At 40.7% G+C, this 19,703-nt stretch overlaps 1 protein-coding gene across 1 annotated transcript in view; it reads right to left on the minus strand.

Annotated features, from left to right (window-relative positions):
* Window positions 1-11,979: 11,979 nt before the first annotated feature.
* The window catches only part of eipr1 (EARP complex and GARP complex interacting protein 1), an 83,652-nt gene continuing 75,928 nt past the window's right edge, over window positions 11,980-19,703 (minus strand). The window contains exons 8-9 of the mRNA XM_049595263.1: window positions 18,191-18,358; window positions 11,980-12,559 (exon numbers count right to left, since the gene is read on the minus strand). Of these exons, the coding sequence (XP_049451220.1) occupies window positions 12,385-12,559; window positions 18,191-18,358 (343 nt within the window). The 3' untranslated portion in view covers window positions 11,980-12,384. The remainder of the gene's footprint in view (window positions 12,560-18,190; window positions 18,359-19,703) is intronic.

The raw sequence follows: 19,703 nt of genomic DNA on the forward strand, positions 1-19,703 counted from the left end.
TTTAAAGGGCTCCAATATTTATTATTTTTTAGAGGTTTTTATATCAATCTGTTGCTTTCCAGCAGTGTTGCTGATGTATTTGTCAAAATATGTGAGTTTTAGCTTCAAATTGTTATTTTCCTAAGCCCTTTTAAAAACTTCATCCTACATGACCTGAATAGGTTTCTGCCCTATGTTGCTGCTATATATAAACCCACATACTGCTGTGGACACCACTGTAGTTTAGTTCTGAAAGTCACACAGTAAAAAAACCCAGTTACTCTCCTGTGCTGTGAGGTAAAAATTACTGTTTTTGTCAATGGAGTCTGGTGGCTTTGAAGAGAGCACAGATAACAACTTCAGTTCCCCATCAGAAAAGGCTGTCTGACGGAGAAAATAAGGATATAAAAAGCAAAATATAGCTTACACTTAAACTGATAATTATCTTTTTAAGATTGTCCTTTTTTTAGGTGGCTAAACTACGCTTTGCTCTCGCACTGATACACTGCCACCAGACTCCTTTGACAGAAATGGTAATTTCACCTTGCAAAATACAAGGAGTTGCTGGATTACCGCTGCCCGTGATCAGTTTGTTCATTTGTGTTATTGTGTGACTTTTAGAACTAAACTAATGTGGCACCCACAGCAGTTCATTGCTTAGCCTCTATGTGCCCAGGTACCCCTCTCTGCATGCTTCACCAAACCTGGAGCATGCTTAGCGTCTTTTAACTGTAGGTACCAACTATAGAGCTTTAAATGTGTTTATACAGTTGATATGCAATGTTATATTGAAAATCGATGTGTCTTCACCTGGTTACATAGAGGGTTAGTAATATAGAATAGCAACATCTTCCACTTACATGCTCAGTTCTTTTAAGCCAACACTTTCCTCAGTCTCAATACTTTCACTGTGAGCAAACGGCATGGAAGACACAGGAAAAAATGCAGACGGATCGGTCGTTTAATTGTTGTTGGCAGTTCAGCGTGACGAAATGGCAACAAAATGTCTGCATGTCTGTGGCATTTTATACAACTGAATGCTTCCATTCAAATGATGAGTATTGAATGATGTAGAAAAAAGATATCAGTTGAAGTACTCTATTAATATCAGTTCCAGTTAAAGGGTGCTGGTGTTGGCACTTGTACTGTGTTGGATTTTTTTACTCAGCTCTTATTAAGATCACCATCAACCCCCTTGAGGACCAAACACACTTGGTCAGGCTTTGCTCTTCCTCCAAACAACACACACACACAATCCACAACATACCTTTCTCAGCTATGCCATTCTCTACCATGGAGCGCCTTCTCCAGACCTCTGAAGTCCCCCTTCTCCTGTTATCAGTCACTCTTTCTTTTCTTTGTCTTTCTCTCTCCTCATCCTGTGGAGAGCAACGTGTTTGTGCATAATTTCCATTTCAAGGGGTCATATAAATTCTCCTCCATGCAAATGAGTCAAACTCTCCGAGGTAATAATCACCTGAAACCCCCGCTCACACACAAACACACAAACACCCCAGGTGGCTCCATATTGCATCGCCGACATGAATAAATAATTAAATGAAATCTAATTTTTTTTTATTTCATTTCCTCAGCAGCTGAATCCAATTCCGCCTCCACCCTTTGAGGACGACACCCAGGTGACCCTCAGGTACAATTACCGCCATTCAAGACGTTACACAAACACTTGTGTTTTAGAAGTGCGCTGCATTTTGTGTGTAAGACATAGTATGTCTGATGTGTGTTGCTAGAGTAAAAATATCGTAATATATGAAACAGCTGGCAGCATCAATGGCATTTACAGAGAGACACAATGGAAAGAATAAATAAATATAGACTCGCCCACTGATCTCTGAAATGATTAAATTTATACATTACGTCTCTGTGGCGTTTTCCTCATGAATTTTGTTTTAGCCTAGAACTGAGATGCAAATTCCTCCATCATTCTTCCACATAGTAAAATGTATGTTCCAGTAACGTGTCCCTCGCTTTGCTTGAAAAAACAACATCCTATTTCCCAGCCACATAAAAATTTCAGTCATTTTCTCTCAGTTTCATGCAAGTGCCTTCCCAAGCAAGTGCACTAAGTCATGTGAGGCTGCCGGCAGCCACAACAGCGCTGTCATCTCTTATTCCAGGTCAAGAGGTTTATGACCTGAAGAAGCCCGGGCCATTGGCACGTAAAGCGCCACAGTCACATGATCTGCAGGTGATGACACGCTGTTTTTTTAATGATGCAACAGCACTCTGTTGCTATAGGTCTCTGAACAGGGGCTGTGGGTGGTTTAGGATTGAAGAGATGTCACGCTTGATGTCACAATGGCTTACCCATAGCGTCTGTCACATACAGTAGATGTCTTGACTTCATTCTAACGGAACATATAGCATTTTTATACAGTGCACCAGTTATAGCAGACCCTGCAAGTTGGGCCCTGGGAGATTTTAGGGAAACCAAACTAAACCAAACTAACTAAAATGTTTTGTCTTCTATTCTTTATCCAAGATTCTGTTTGAAGCTGTAACAAGCAATACAAATATATTGCCAATGATTAAAATGGCAAATGGTAAATGTGTCCTTTGAAATGCATTTGTAATGATGAACCTACAGAAAATAATCAGCTCTAGAGCATTTTAGTCAACATGCTCAGCACTAAACAGCAAGACAAAGTTAGCCACTAGCCAGTAAGAGGAGAGTTAAAGGAATACTTCTTGCCCAAATGACAATTTGTATGTCAATTTCTCACCCTGTGTTGTGTTGAATTCATTTGTTTTTCTGGCATGCCTCCAGTGAACAAAGAATCCAAAAACAGAGAAAATTCTTAATGAATTGAAGTACAAAGGGTCCACGTTTAAACAAACAACAAGCAACTCTTACACAACTTGTGCTGTATAATCCAAGTATCATTCACCCAGTCGTGTGCTCAGTACTTCCCAGACAGCCCTTTCTAACAGTGGACTAAATGAAAAGTTAAACTTATCTGTGCTCCCGTCAAAGCCAGACTCAATTATCAAAAACAGTAATTTTACCTTGCTGAACACAGGAGTTGCTGGTCTACCACTGCCTCAGCTGGTAGTTTGTATTATTGTTTGACTTTGGTGAACCTGAACTTACCCCTTAAACACCAAACAGACAAACTGATCAAGTTGGTGGTAGACCAGCAGCTCCTGTGTAAGGGAGAGAGGTACAATTACCTTTTTTGCCAATGGAGTCTGGCTTTGAAAAGTTTCACTTTTAGTTCAGCTCCCTGTCAGAAAGAGCCGTCTGTTTGGGACACACTAGTACTAGTTCATACCGACTGGTAGCTTTGTCACCTTCTACCTATGCCAATCCTCAATGCCTATGTGCAGTTTCACATAGATTGACCACATCAGTGAGTAGAAAAACGTCATTCTCGGAACCCAGCGGCTGTATTCGGGGTCTGACTTCCAGCAGACAGCGATACAGCCTCTGGGGGCAGACCCCCAATTTCTTGGCATTCCAGTTTGATTTGGGCGGAGGAGGTGAATTTCGGTTTCCGACTTCCGTTTATATATAAGTAAATATGCTGAGCCATTGCAATGGATTCAGAGTTTGCAGTGACGCCAATTATGTTCCGCCTCGTTAGTTCACCGCACGGGCCGTTTAACCTGGCAACAGCTGCAGCCGGCTCAAATGTGACTGGTCAGTATCATGCGGACTACAAACAGCCTACAACCGGAAACCAGGGCTCTTTGGCTCTTCTTCTGGAGGCAAGATCTCCGGTGTTTGCCTACAGACTCTACATTCACTGAATGTAGAGTCTGTATATAGAGACTAGAAAAACGTGGGACAGACAGAATGACTGACTGACAGAATGACACACTGACAGTTTCCGTGATTATGTACAGCATACCATACCATGACTTAGTCATACCAAAAATGAGACAAAAAATAAATAAAATTGGTCCACAGGGGGAGCCACAGCGATCTGTCGCATTTTAGCCATTTTTAAGCATTTTTCTGTTGTTATAGCGCCACCCAGTTGCCAATTAGAGTTAAATTTCTCCAGTCACCTTGAGGCATCCTGTTCTACATATCTACCAAGGTTAGTAAAAATGAATATGGCGGTTAGGCCTAGATAAGAAATGAGCTCTCTAGCGCCCCCATTTTGTTTGATGGGGTCAATACTGGAGGGGTCCCCTCAGATTATGTGTGGTCATATGCCTACAAAGTTGCATGGTGATGGGTGAAACCCTTGAGATGTTATACACCTTTATGTGATGAGCCATGCCCTCCACAATATTCATTGCCTTATAGAAGCTCAGTTTTAGTAAGTTTTCCAACTTTTGCCAAGAGGGAACTTTAGATATTGGTCCCTAGATTATGTTCACCGAGTTTCATGCAGATCGGTCAAACTTCCTAGGAAGAGATCAATTTGAAGTGTTTTTCAAAAAATTCAAAATGGCTGAAAATCTATATAATCGGAAGTTATGGGTTCTTCATGTTCCTCATGAGAAGAAGCATCTCTGTGCAAAGTTTCATGTCTCTACGACATACAGGGCATGAGATATGCCCATTCAAAGTTTGCTATTTCAATTGGTTGCTATAGCGCCCCCCTTTGGCCAACTGATGTAATATTGCTTCATTCGCATCCTCCCATGACCCTCTACCACTGTGCCAAATTTCACATGGATTGACCAAGTCAGTGAGGAGAAAAACATATAGTGATCATAGAATGATAGTTTTGCTGTTGTTAAATGCATACATCTTTTACTTAAATTCAACAAGAATTTTCTCTGTTTTGGGATTCTTTGTTGACCAAACAGTCATTTGGGGGGTAAAGAGTCTGATTTTATTTAAGGGTGGTAGAGTCAGAATACAAGCAGAACAGGTATTGGACTTCAAATGAAAGCTTTTGTTACTCTGTGTCTGCTGGATGTGTAAATTGCAAGAGTTTGCTATGACTATCGTAATAACAACTTTATAAGTTGATTATATGTTAGAGTTGTTTTCTCAGCTCTTTACACCGTCCCTGAGTGGGCAATAATCTATCAATGCAGCTTTAAGGGATATAGGGTAATAAAAGTTTCCAAAAAAGGGTACGTTCACTGTAGGACCATTAGATAGTTTTACACACATGTGCACTTATTTTGGCAGGCAGTGGAGGTAGAGAGATAAAACGACAGGCTAGCGTAGACTGGGTAAATGCAGTCAATAATTGGCTGAAATTTGAAATTTGGTCCCCCAAAAAACACACTGTTTATGCAACAAAGATTATAAATATGAGAAATATGTCAAATAAAATGTGCACTTTGTGCAGATAAGATGTGGTATACTGCCACTTCATATTGAAAAAGAACAAAAAGGGGATGGATGAAGATGAGAGGATCTGTGAATATTGTGAGCTTAATGTGGTGGAAAATGATATCCTTTCATCTTTTACTGGCCTTTGAAAAATACTGTTCTATGTTAAAGATTAAGATATGTTTTGCATTCATAATTATTATATATTTTACATTAATCATGAATTGAATGTGTTATTTATGTGTGATGAATTGGTGCATACTATATGTAGGCTTGGTTTTGTTTATGTTTTTTTATATGTGTTTACATTTTTGAAGATCTTTTGGGATTTATCATGTAGAATGTGTGTTTAAAATTTAAAAAGGCCATGTGTTTTAATAGTTAGTCACGCTGTAAGATGTTGGTGTATAATGTAAATAACATATAAATTACCCAAATATAAATTCACCTATTTATAATATATCTATGGCCGAGATTTTGTTTTCTGGATAACCCACCAGCTGCCATCATGTGTTATACCTGGCCAGGAAAATGCTGAAGTCTGTCTAGGGATATTTCCACTGTCAGCAATAACATGTCTCAAAATCTCCACATTGACTATCAATGCATCATACTTAGTGTAATTTGTCCTGGGCGAGCCTTTCAGGAATACTAAAGAGGTGCCTTCATCGATTCACATGCAAATACTCGCTGTTGTTAGCAGGTGGAGTGACTGATTGGTCACAGTCATTCAAATCAGCTGCTGGATATTTCGTATAAGGTGGGGAAATGTCTGTGTCTGCTTTTCTAATCAACTGTTTGTCTCATAATATAGTCTTTCTGCACAGAAACACACACACACATGCTCTATTATACATAAGACCCTGGCTCACACACTTGTGATCCACACATCTCTTCATACACTGGTGCCTGGAAGATGGCAAAGACATGACAATGAGTGCTGTGTGTGCGCGTGTGTGTCTGTGACAAGCATCACAAGTTTCCAGATGGGCGATATTCAGCGCTTACCTTTTCAGCGCTTACCATCCCTCTGTATCTCCACCCTGATCCCTCCTCTCAATAATTGACTGCAGGGTAACAAGGGCTCTGTGTGTGTGTGTGTATGTGTGTGTGTCTGTGAGCAGCTTCTCTGATTAGATAGCTGAATATACTCTGTATTCAGCCACGGCGCTGACTGCCCCAACTGGCATAGCTAATGAAGAGCCCGTGCCCCTCCCTTGGCACTAGCGTGTGTGCGTATGTGTGATGCATAGAGTCAAGCTGCAATTAAAAGGCCTGTCAGTGGTGTCTGCCATAACAGAGGCTCGGACTGTCACTATCGACCAGCCTCAACACACACTGTACGGAGACAGAGAGTGGGAGGGAGAAGTGGGCAGAGGGACAAGGGGAGAGAAAAGAGTGAAGAGTGAAGGGATGAAGAAAGGAGGACAAGGAAGAAGAGCTTTCTCATCCAAGATGGCCGCCAGTGCAGTCCTTTGTGTGCCGGCATATAAGCTGTGATTTTTTTTGGTTTTATCTAAGTTTCATACTGATAATCCGACCAAGGTAAGTGGTAAGTTTAAATCCACTCAAGATGCGCACACCTGACTCTCTATTGGCATCTTATATCAGCCCAAATGGGTGATAACCATACTGCCGCTGCACGACCCACTGACTACAGCTTGCACTGGACTCAACAGAAAATGGACTTTTACTTCCACTCAAGAGGTGCATAGTGGTGTTTTTTTTTGGTTTCTCACACAGTCCGATGTAGAAGTGTGTAGAAGTCCTTGAGCTGATAGGGGCCTGATTCAACCACCTTGCCTGCCTGCTAGATTGCTGTTGGTGAGTGACTGAAGCAGCTTCTCTTGATACTTTACTGTACAGGTGTCCACGGGTCTACCTGGACCTGAGATGCGACCTGAGACCCATACTGGTTCGAGTCCCCATTTTATTATGGTCAACTTGGTCTGGGTCGAGTCCCATTCTATCACTGTGGGTCCCAAGGTGTTTCGGTCCTTTCATAATACCGGGCTGTTTATGCAGAAGACAGATGCAAATACTTTTGAAATTGGTGCTAAATGACCAGAGAGAACTGAAAAAAGAGCTGCCAATACACATACTACCCACATTGTTGTGATACAGAGCTGGTTGAAAATAGACAAAGCATTCCTTTAACCATTATGTGTAATACCTGAGTGGATCAGAGAAGACCCCTGATCAGTGCTGATCACAAGAAAAACGCATACGCACTGTGTGTGTGTGTGTAGTTTGAAAAATGATTAGGCTGATTTAGAACCAGATTATAAGAGCGAAATTAAGGTGAAAAATTGTTAAGCAGCAGTGCCAGCGTGTTGGATGCAGAGCGGAGGAAAAGATGGATAATGAGCCGTGGAAATTAAAGCATTACAGCAGCTCACATCACAACAACATCAACAACAACAACAAAATAAGTGACATTAGAATAAAATAAAAGTAGACATCTGAAAGACTATTAGACATTACATACAGTAAGACAGGTAAGAACAGCATGTACTTGTATCCAGCATTAGAATGTCATTTTTAGTAGCATTTCTAATTTAACAGGTCCATAAAATAGACCCATCCTGGATCTCTCTCCTCTCAGACGTGCACCAAGTTGAGCCCTCAATATCTCAGGCAAAAACAGGAAGGGAATATTTTTAAAATTTATTGAGAGCAGTCAGTTCTTGAAACAAATTTCCTGGGTCCACTGGAGTTCAGGTCTGTCATTTCGGACTTGTGAAGACCTCTGCTGTGCTGTGCGTCCCTGCCTAGGCCTGTGCAGCTGGACGTACGCTGGATCCTGCATTGCCACCCTTTCTCAATTTCTCAACGTAATATGCTCCTGAAGCCAGCAGCTCGCTACTGACTTATCTGACCATCTGAGCACCTGTTACTTCATGTTCTATAGTCTCCTATGCAGGCATCATGTATCTGCTGGTTTATTTATTAATAATAAGTGCCTCTTTGGACTCTCTGGATGAAATCAGGTGAGTGAACATTTGCCATCTCACTTCCGAAGTCTTACAAACTCTCCAAACAGACATTCTTGTAATCATCATTTAAGAATCCACCCTGCACAACAGGAAAAGCTTTATAACTCCCAAACACGTTCTCATGTTGCAAAAGGACCTCCTCGCACTTTACTGCCTGAGATGCTGATTGTGACACCATTGCATAAACTGGGAAACTGAAATGTGTTGTTGTGCTACTACTATTGTTATCTAGGAATGTGCAACCAAACCTTAGCTCCATGCAAATTATACCCACTCCTGCTGATGTCAAAACCAGATTGGGTCTTGGCTTCATGAATTTTAATGTTAGAGGTCTTCTCCCAAAAATAGATATGCTGTGAGTTATAGATATAGTTATTATGGTTTTATGTTTCATAAAAAAATAAAACAAAATCTTAACAAAAAAAAGGACACCTGACAGTTAGATTGCAATTGATGTTAACATTGTTCGTAGATCCACTCAAGCTGGTAAAGGTGGAGGAGTTACGGTTTATGTGAAATCCAAACTTTGTAGCTCCATGTGACAGTCTGCACCCAAGGCCGCACAGTTTGAAGTGCTCACTGTTAAAAGTGAATACATCCAAGGATACTCACTTTCCTCTTGTTGGCTGCTACAGACCACCGTCATCCACAAAAGATCCATCTCCTCTCTTTCTGATACCTTAAACAATTTCAATGACTCCGAAGTCATTCTCATGGGCGATCTAAATGAGGTCTCTGACTGCATTAAAGAACTGCATGACTCTTTAAATCTCACACACTTTGTTAATGCTCCTACAAGGCCCACTCCAAAAGATCTTAGCAAATCTACATTACCAGATCTCATACTAAGAAATGTGCCCTACAAGTATACCTCAACTGCAGCATTCTGTTAAGATGTCAGTGATCACTGTGCTATTGCCTGTGTAAGGGGCTCAAATTATCAGTTCGAACTTTTTTTAAACAACCTGAAGAAGTACTTGTGGCAGGATCAGTTAAGATGATCAGGGAAAGGAATACCTCCTGGGTCAAGGCTAAATCCTCCTGCTGACTGGACTGCCTCTTAGAGCTCTGAGAAATAAATGCACATGTGGACTAGGAAATTCAGGAAACAGATAAAATCATTGTCATGTTTTATTTCCACTTCAGGCCTCCCTGAATGCATTTTAGTTGACTCAACTGAAATAAAGAGCAAAGATGATATTGCTGGGCACTTTAATGAGCATTTTATATCAGCTGGGTCTGTTTTTCATACATATGCAACAGGGTCTTGAAGCTCTAAATTTAAGAAATTCCAGTTCTGTGACACCTTCATCGTGCACTGACTCACTTAAGGATCCCTTTGTTTTTGAACTCTTTCTTGTGTGGAGATCTGTAAAGCTTTGAAAGCTATTGATCCAAAAAAGTCGTCTGGACCCGTCAACCTGGGTCCTTCTTTGAAAGCTTGCAGCTGATTTTACTGCTGAGCCTATTGCTCATATTTTTAACCAGAGCCTTCAGACTACTTCAATCCCCCAAAATCTGGAAAGCAGCCTTCGTTCTCTTAGTGAAGGGTGGGATCCTTTGGACTTTAACAATTACCCCCTATATCCATACTTCTTACCTCGCCAAGTTTTTAGAATCTCAAGTATACTCTCAGCTGAAACAATTCTTTGTTGACAGTGTAGTCAGCCTTCAGACCTTAAAGATTTAACCTTGAGTCCACCTTCAAAACACCACAGCTTAATGATTGTGTCTCCCTGGAAGAGTTCAAAGCACTGATTAAAAACTGTGTAACCACAGAGTGCAGTTGCCACTCCTAAACTGGATTTTGTTTTGTTTGTATCTTCTGCCCCTGTCTGATTTTGACATGCTCCACGTTATGATTTTGTACCCTTGTAATGGTGTGCTACCTTGGTCAGGTCCAGTGTTGTGCATGAAGGTGCAGAAAGAGCATGTTCATTGAATGTGCTCATATTTTTGTGAACTGAACACATCAGTTTGCAACTCATGAACATTAACCTGAGTCGTTCACTCTTGTGACAATTACAGATACCCATTATATGGATCCCAAGGATTTATGGTGCCATACATGCCGACAAAACATACCCATTTATATGCAGATTGTGCCTGCTAAGACACGTCCAAACATCAGCCACATAGGCAACGAATTTGAAATACCATATCAAGTTGGAGCATCTGCCCAGTGTTGGAAAATATCGGAGAATGATGATCACAAGATTTTATTGTATTAGAAAAAACAAACAACAAACAAACAAAAAAAAACCACGCAAGACATGAATGTAAAAAAGCTAATATTTTGAGTCTGTAAATGTTAAGCTGTGTGACCTGAACTTGCTAACTAGCTCTTGTAAAGTGTGAACATGCACAACACTGGCCAGGTCTCCCTCACAGATGACATTTAATTCTCAAGTGACTCCCTGGATAAATTACAAAAATAAAGGGAAGATGAATATGAAGGGAAGGCTAATCCACAGTAGGTAGTGCTGCTATTTCATCTGGTGAACAAACTGTAAATCTACAGGGTTAAAGGAATAGTTCACCCCCAAAATGTGTATCAGTTACTCCCCTGATGTTATGTTGAACTCACGAAAAAAAATTTGTTATTCTCATATGCCGGCAGTGAACTAAGAATCAAAAAAATTAGAAACTTCTTCATGAACAGGTCATAGAAGTCTGAGTTAAACAGCAGCAAAACTTTATCAAAACACCTGTGTACAACTCTGTGTGTACTCTCACACAACTTGTGCACTATTTGAGTTGTGTAACAGTTTGTAAACAAATGTTTTGATATAGTTTTGATGTTGTTAAATGTTAAGTCCTGTAACATTTTCTCCATTTTTGGATTCTTCGCTCACTGGAGGTCTGCAAGAAAACCCTTTTTCTTTCCACAAATTTGATGCAACAGTGGGTGAGTACTAGATGTACACATCTGGAGGGTGAATATTCTTTTTAAAGATGTATCTGTCACAGCCTGAATGTTTCCTAATGCCCTCAGACTTTTGATGAAGACTGGACTGAACTGTATTTTTAAAAGACCATTTGGTGTGATAAGCATTTGAGCGGTCGATCTCCCTTAGTCTGTCTCTGTTTTCACTCTCTCTCTTCCACTCTATTCTTTTTTCTAGGATTTTGGTTTTCTGTGTTTTTCCTCCTGTGTTCCTGTGCTGCCTTTCTTTCTTTGCCCATCGACACACCTGCTCTGAATCAGCCTTGTTATTCCGTCGCTGCTCCCATAGTTTCCCCCCGCCAATCAGCTCCCTGCCTGCTCTCCTGACTAATCACCTCATTCCTCTCACCTGAGCTTCTTCCGCCCATCTCTCCACCTGCACCTCATTCCCTTGTCAGATTAGTTTGTATTGAAGTCCTGGTTTCCAGTTCAGTCCTTGATGGATCCTTTGTTTGGTTATGTTATGATCAGTTTTGCACTGCCTGCACGAATCTTAAATGAAAAGTTATTTCTTTGAGTTGTTATTTCCCACAGTCTCATGCGCTGGGGTCCGCCTGCTCTGCTCTTCATGACAGTATCAATCGATAAAGAAAGAACCATCTCATTCAAGGATGATGGAAATAGTGGCAACCCAAACAACCTGCAACCCTGGATAGCAACAATTTGAAGATTTGAAATAAATTTTCTTTGAATATCTTTTTTAACTCAAATATTGTGATTTTAGATGCCAGCATTTTGTAACTGGTATTGGTAGTTGAACACCAGTAAACACAACAAATGATTCAGACAAAAAAATATGCAGGAAATAACATATTTATGCAAATAATGACATGACAAAGTACACGTTTTGGATTTATGTTATGAAGAAAATGATTTTTCTTGTGTATGTGTTCTTGTCGTATATGGCGTTGCTGCCAACACCACGACACCACAAGTCGACACCATGTCAATATTTATCCGTCTTTCCGAACATATGAGCTACAGAAAATTTATATCACACACACACACACACACACACGCAATCTTTACCATTGCAGCCTTCACATGCAGTTTGCAGTGTCTTCCACAGCACACTTACTGTGCCACGATATAATGGAATGTCTTCTTGTAGATTTTGGTAGCAAAGGACATGTTATGGCTTCTCTCACACACTCACAGTACACACATACACACATTGAGATCACCTGTCCCTCCCCACCCTCTCAGAGCAGGATGCGGTATTTGAGGGCGCGGGGAACCCTGTTGATGACGAGGCGTCCATCGTAGCTGAGTGAGGCAAAGAGCCAGGGGTCGGCCGATGACCACTCTGCTGCATACACGCTGTCTTCATGTTCTTCATAGGTAGACACCACGCTGTCCTTCAGGGGCTCCTTACCTCTGAATAACACACACACACACACACACACACATACACAAAGAGATGAGCTAGTTATGGAAACTGAAAAGGGAATGCATCACATCTTGCAGATTTCAAGCAGGTCTTCTAACGTCTTGATCACCAATGTATGGAGGACCTACAGATATTAAACTAGCTAATGTTAGTTAATGTTAAATACACATTTAATGTCAAAGCTGCATGCAGGGCAGTTAAATCATAGTTGTTGTTAAAAAGTGGAATCTTGGCTAAAGGCCCCGACACACCAAACTGATATCAAATAACTAGCAGCAACCAAACCTGACTGTTACGTTGCCTTATGTCGCCTGTGTCTCGCCTGTGTACGTTCTGAACCTCTGTGAGAGGAAGTAACTCCACACCAGCAGGCTGCGGTAGTCTGTATTCACCATTCAACTGGTAGCCAGACAGGATGGATTCAAGACGCTAGTCAGCGAGTTAACACATTAATAACACAACTTGATGTTGAAAGAACAAATGATATTTAATGCGTGCTAGCCAACAATAATATAAACATCAAGGAACTGTTTCTGCTGAAGACTTTAATGGCAAAATAATCTTACCTAACATAAGTTTGTTTGTCATTTCTTTGCTTTCCTCACTTGCATTTCTCTCCCCATAGACTGAATACAACTGCCAATCAGTGATGGGCTCCACCATCTCTGATGCTGATTCAACATGATGAATTGGCAGAAACAGCTGGCAAGGGCAAGGTGCCAATGGTGTGGGATGTACTGCGAAAGCTAGGGCAACAGATGCTCTCCGACGGCCAGAAAAGGATCAATAGCTGACTGTTAATGTGAGTGAGATAACTCCACCTTACAATGCACCTTCTGTTTCAGGAATTATATGAAAATGTGTCAAAAGTTCTTGAAGCAAACTTGCAAACTGCAAATTGTGGAAGCAAACTTTTTTTTAATGAACAATGGTTGATGTTTTGCATTTTTTGCAAGGAAAAAAAAATCGATATAACTTTCAACAAAACTCACTAAGGTTATCCATGAGGTCTAAACAAATGAGCTGAATGTATGTCCTTCTTTGTAACATACTTGCAAAGCCCATTTTTGAAAATTATTTGAAGCCATTGTTTACAGTCATGTTTGCGAGCTTGCAGACTTATTTTTCACTGCCTTTGAAGGTGCATTGCTGCATTCCTTTGTGCATTATAACTAACAGCTGCCAATCAGCTGAACAGCTCGAACTACCGTGGGGAGTGTGTATATCGACACCTGTGTGCTTCCATGCATGTGTGTGTGTATGTGTGTGTGTGTGTGCACATGAATGATAAAAACAATAAACAGAGACCCTCCTGTAAAAGCTCTGTTAGCACTACTAGTGGTCATATAAAGTCTTTCACACAAGCACACACAACCTCAGTTTGTATCTGTTTATCTCCTTGGTGTTATGGATGGCCCACACACACCAGTACCAGCTGAGGACTGGAGGATATTTACTTTATTTATTCACCATTTCTCCCTGTCTTCAGTACACAAAGAGCAACCGCCTCGGTGCTGAGACAGTTTTCCCACTGCTACAACAATGTGACAATAAATAAAATTTTGAAATTATGATCTAGCATTATTGCCATCCCAAATTTCTCCCAAACCCACTGTTGTAAGTAGTCCTGGGGGAAAACAGTGACATACATATTTGGATTTATTTTACACATTAACTGTTTCACACAGACAGTAGCTGCTCCCCCCGGGCTGCAGCCTAAAATAAAAACACTCTTAAGTGCTCTGCTCGTATAGATTAATCGGGGAAGAAAAGAACAAGAGCGTATATGTGAGAGCACTTGACTGATGCTGCAGGATGCTGGACTTTGCCTCGGTTTGTCTAAAGGATTGTAAGGTTTCAGCGATAATGTCACTGGACAGTTGACCTGCTAAGAGAAAGTACTGTGTGCTACAATTAGAGGTGACATTCTGTAGCAACCTTAGAGTGAAAATAGTGACTTAGTTGTTTATTAGGTACAGCTTAAACTAATCCAGTCTAATTCAAGTCCTGCAACAAATCGTACCTTGATGAAGGTTATAATGCTCAGTTTTTGTTCAACTGTTTTAGGGAGGTGCTGTATTACAATTTACTGAGACCTGTTATTAATATTTTGGCTAGCCTGCTTACGATAAGTCAATGAATATATCTGTACAACACAATATGAATCAACAGGACCACAAACTAAAACCACTTAAAAAGACCATAAAGTAGAATTATAACCCATTCAAAAATGTATAATGGTATGCATTATGCAGGACGGTTGTAATAGACTGTATTAGTTTTAGTTAAGTGTACCTAATAAACTGGCACCTGAAGGTATCCACATAAGTAGCAATGAAGTTATTTTAATGTGATAAAAAAATATGCTTTAAAAAATATGACTTAAGATATGGCAAAGCAATTTTGTAGTGTAATCTGACACAGTAAAGTCAGACATGTCTTCAGATATCATGAATGAAATACTTCACCCCCCAGATGACCATCTGTTTATCACTCACCATGTTATGTTGAATGCATGAAGAAAACTTTGTTTTTCTCGCACGTCTCCACGGTAAACAAAGAATTCAATAACAGAGAGAATTCTTGATGAAATAAAGTCATAGGGGGCCACGTTTAACAACACTACAACTATATCAAAACATCTGTTCACAAACTTTCACACAATTTGTGCAGCATAATCCAAGTCTCATATATCCAATCATATCCTCGGTACTTCCCAAACACATGCACTTTTGCCAAAACCTTGCAACTGAAAACATGCATTCCACTATTCGTCTGTGCCTGAGACTGTTTATGCCAAATTGTTTTGAATAGTTATGAGTAAAGTTTGTAAAAGGATGTTTTGATATAGTTTTGGTTTTGCTAAATGCAGGCCCCGAAAGCCTTTCATTAATGAAGAATTTTCTCTGTTTTGGAATTCTTGGTTCACTGTGGAGCAGGCTTGGGTGGTATCACGGTATTATGGTATACCAGGGTGTTTAGAAATCCCGTCGGTTTCATTTTTAATACCATAAAACATACACATACATGTATACATCTTTCTGGTAACCTCATGCTGAAGAGGCTGTGCTGAGGATAGTTTATAGTGCTGACACTGAGCTGACAAACATGGCAACTTGCTGTGAGTGGTGGGGATAATGTTAGAGGACTGTAAAAACAAACCTGCCTGCAACAGCAGAGAGAGTGCACAGGGGAATACTGTCACACATTATCATCATAATACCGTAAACCCTGGTTAAATTTCAGAAAAGCGGGTATGAAAAAATAGATACCGCCCAAGGCTACCACAGAGGCATAGAGAAAAACAAAATTTCCTTCCCGATTCAACATAACACAGGGTAAGTAACTGATACAGAGATGATCATTTGGGGGGTGAAGTATTCTTTTCAACCAGTCTCTTAGAAGCTAGTCTAAAACACGTATTATCATGTGGACTCCACTGTCACCAGAACTTAACCCAGTTTAACACCCATAGCAGATTTTTGAGCAAGTTTGCTGCAACCATCATCAGAACACCAAATGAGGGACTATCTTTTGGAAGAATACTTACTACAACAACAATACTTACTACTACATTATACTTTCATTTTTCACCCATCTCTATGTTATAACCACCTTGGTGATGATGGTAAATTTGATATATACTGACAAACAGACCAAACTGAGAAAAACGGGCTCCTTTTAAAAACACAAAAATCTAGCCTCAACTGCATGGTAATCTCGAAAATAATCATCATCTCCAAATGTCATTATCTGTTGAATTTTAAAAGCATCCACATAAAGTAGGAAAATAGCCCAACCACTGGAGGAGTTCTGTATGTAGTGTCCAGGTACTGTGGAGTGGACACGTACAGTACATACAAGAGGGGTCAATAAGTATAGTGGAAGGGTTAAAACCAAAGCTGAGTGCTGGTGATTAGGAAGAAGAGTTGATAATTGTGGATGAGAGTCAGTCATTGAGTGTAAGAGCTGGTAGTCATGGATAAGAGGGGGAACTGGACCATAATGGATGGAGGACAGTGGCAGATTTGAAAAGCACTGAATGGTAACCATTACAGATGATATCCCTGCAATTTTTAAATCAAGCCTAAACGCTATAGAGGAAAACACCAGAAGTGTTTTGACAGTAACATATTTTTAATGTTTTACCTCTCCACTTTTATCATTCTGAGTGTCACGGTATGTGAAAGTGAGGGCTCAGGCAGTCAGCTTTAATCTTCGGAGGACTAATATCAGATGAGCAGTTCAAAATACATGGCATGTTTTTGTGTATGCTTTAGTATCTCAGACGTGTGTCTCATTAGACACCTTATAGCAGTGCGGAAACGTGCAAGAGAGGTGTAATTAAAGAAAACCCAGATAAGATGTGTTGATTTCACATCTGCATTAACTGAAGAAGGGGTGACACTGGTCAGACACTTTTAAGATGATTAAGGTCATTTATAGATCACACAGTCAAAGGAGATGTTCAGAGCAAGAAAAAGTATCATCTGGAAAATGAATGGGAGTTGTGCAGTCAGAAGAATGAAATCACAGCCCTGTCAACGTGTAAAAATAGGTGGTTTATACATGGTTATAAACATCAATAATCAGCACTGGAGCTGATAATGCACTGCTCAATTTCACTTTATTTTCCTTTTGTGTATTCAGTATTGGTGAATACGAGAAAACTCTCCTGAAGCAAAGCACCAAAACCCAAGACACTTACCTGTGATCTCCTCAAGGTTCATTCTGATAACAGTCAAGTGAGATACTGCGGACAGGTAAAACCTCAAAATACATATTATTTATCTGTGTTTACAGTCTTCTAGCCAGGAAAACCATCACTGATACAAAATAAAAATAAAATCTGAGCTGTAATAAACCGTTGCTTTTATTTAAAGCTACCGTTTTACCACCTTCAATGGAAAGTTTACACCCAAATCAAAAAGACATATTTTTCCTCTTACCTTTAGTGCTATTTATTAATCTAGATTGTTTCGGTGGGAGTCGCAGAGTGTTACAAATATCTTGAAGATGTCTGTCTTCTCTCGAATATAAATGTAGCCTATCGCTGCACTGACGGAAGTATTTTAGTTTGGTACTGCTAGCACCACAGAGCTAGCCAATGTTACAGCTCAGCCGAGGAGGACGCCATTAACTTTTACATCTTGTGCTGTCATTTGCATGAGTAGATGCACGCTTCCCTCTGTGTAGTGACAGGTTGGTGGATGTAGGTCAGTAGAAAGGAAATAGTTCCCACATGAAACTGCTCATGACAAGGTGTGTGGATTATCTTGAGTAACTGGGTCATGATTTCTGGAAAGAGACGTTGTCGAGTTTTTCAAGTATATATTTTTTGGCACTTTGAGCACCACCAGCCGAGTGCCATCTAGTTCTATTATATTCAAGAGAAGGCAGACATCTCTGCAGCCGATATCTCCAGCACTCTGCAACTCACACCAAAACAATCTAGACTGATTTAAAATACCACAGGTAAGAGGGAAAATTTGTGTTCTTAAGGTTCGGGGTGAACTATCCATTTAAATCAGGCTATCCTTTAAAAAAAGAAGCAGTAATTACCAACATTTAGATTTATGGAAGCATTGCCATTTCTAACTAGCCTCAGTTGCTCTTACTTGTCCTCCTGGTGGTTGTCCTCCCCCTCGCTGAGCTCCTCATCGTCCACCAAGTGTCCGAATGGCTCTGAGGAGATGGACACCATATTGGAGAGGATGAGGCGGCTGTCACTGCTGGCTGTCAACACCAGCTGGTCGTGGCTGTGGTTGTAGCGGACGCTCCACACCCTGGGAAAATGACGACACTTTACCAGACATGCATTCAACATTTATAACAAAGCATTTCATGCATGGATGCATTAAAGAATCTGCAGCCATGTATGCATCTTTCATTGTCTCAAACAAAGCTCCACATGTAAAAGCACATGCATATATGTTGACTCTGTTAGTACGGGAAGACCACACATGCTGAAAACACACAAACACAGTCGTGCAGAGAAACTGCCTGTCTCTATCTCTCTTTCACACACTTGTGCCCACACAAATCATGCAGAAAATGCAGCGTTCTCACAGTGGGATTCACAACGAATTATGCCTTTCTGGGTGTATACTCGCATGCCAATAATGAGGATTTGGTACCTTTCAGTCTATATTTGGGCTTAGTTCACGAGTTGATGATCATTATCATAAACTCCCTGATCCTGGTTTTATTTGTTGCTTACTTCCACTTTTTCAATTCAATTTTTCCTCACCTTCCCTCCCTTCCTCTCAACATTTTTGTCCCTCTCTTTCTATTGCTCTGATTGTCAACACTGTCTCCCTCTCTTGCTCTTTATCATCCTCATCCTCTCTCTCCCCTTTTCTCTTTGTGTTTTTCTATGTCTCTTTCTCGCTGCGAGCCCGGGGCACAGCTCAGAGTGCGGTCCCAGTTCCCTCAGAGGGAGGGATTCAGGGATAACGGAGGCTGTTGACAGGAAATCAGCCTCGGCCACGCCGTTCCCTGCGCTCCCCTAATCCGCTTCCCTGCTAAAAAATAGTCCCTAATACCCCCAGCAGCCCTGAGGCCATATCCTGGCTGCGCTCCGAAAAAAATGAGTACGCACAACAAACACACACACACACACACACACACAGGAAATCATACAGCCACACACCCACACATATATGCGTCACACTAAAGATAGGTGTACACACAGGACAAATACACACAGACATATGCATATGCATTATAGAAATGCTTGAACACACATAAATGCATGTAGCCACACATAGAGATAAAAAGAGAGCCCTTGCAAAAACACTGATTGGATGGTGGCACACACACACACACACACACACACACACACACACACACACACACACACTTATCTGCTATCTGAAGAGATCCCATCTGCAGCTATCTACAGTTATGGATATGTTTGCCAAGTCTATCTTTCTTTTGGAGATAACACCCGCTCCTGTGTGTGTGTGCACGTACGTACACAAAGGCATTCGTGTGTGCATATGCTATGCTTGTGTGTGTGTGTGTCTGCCTTTATCAGGTAAGGATTGGTGTGCTGCAGCAGTAGCCCAGTTTGGCTCGCAGACACACTGATCATCTATTCAGCTCACACAGGAGAGAGAAAGTGTCTCC

The sequence above is a fragment of the Epinephelus fuscoguttatus genome, linkage group LG14 (genome assembly GCF_011397635.1).
Source record: "Epinephelus fuscoguttatus linkage group LG14, E.fuscoguttatus.final_Chr_v1".
NCBI lineage: Eukaryota > Metazoa > Chordata > Actinopteri > Perciformes > Serranidae > Epinephelus > Epinephelus fuscoguttatus.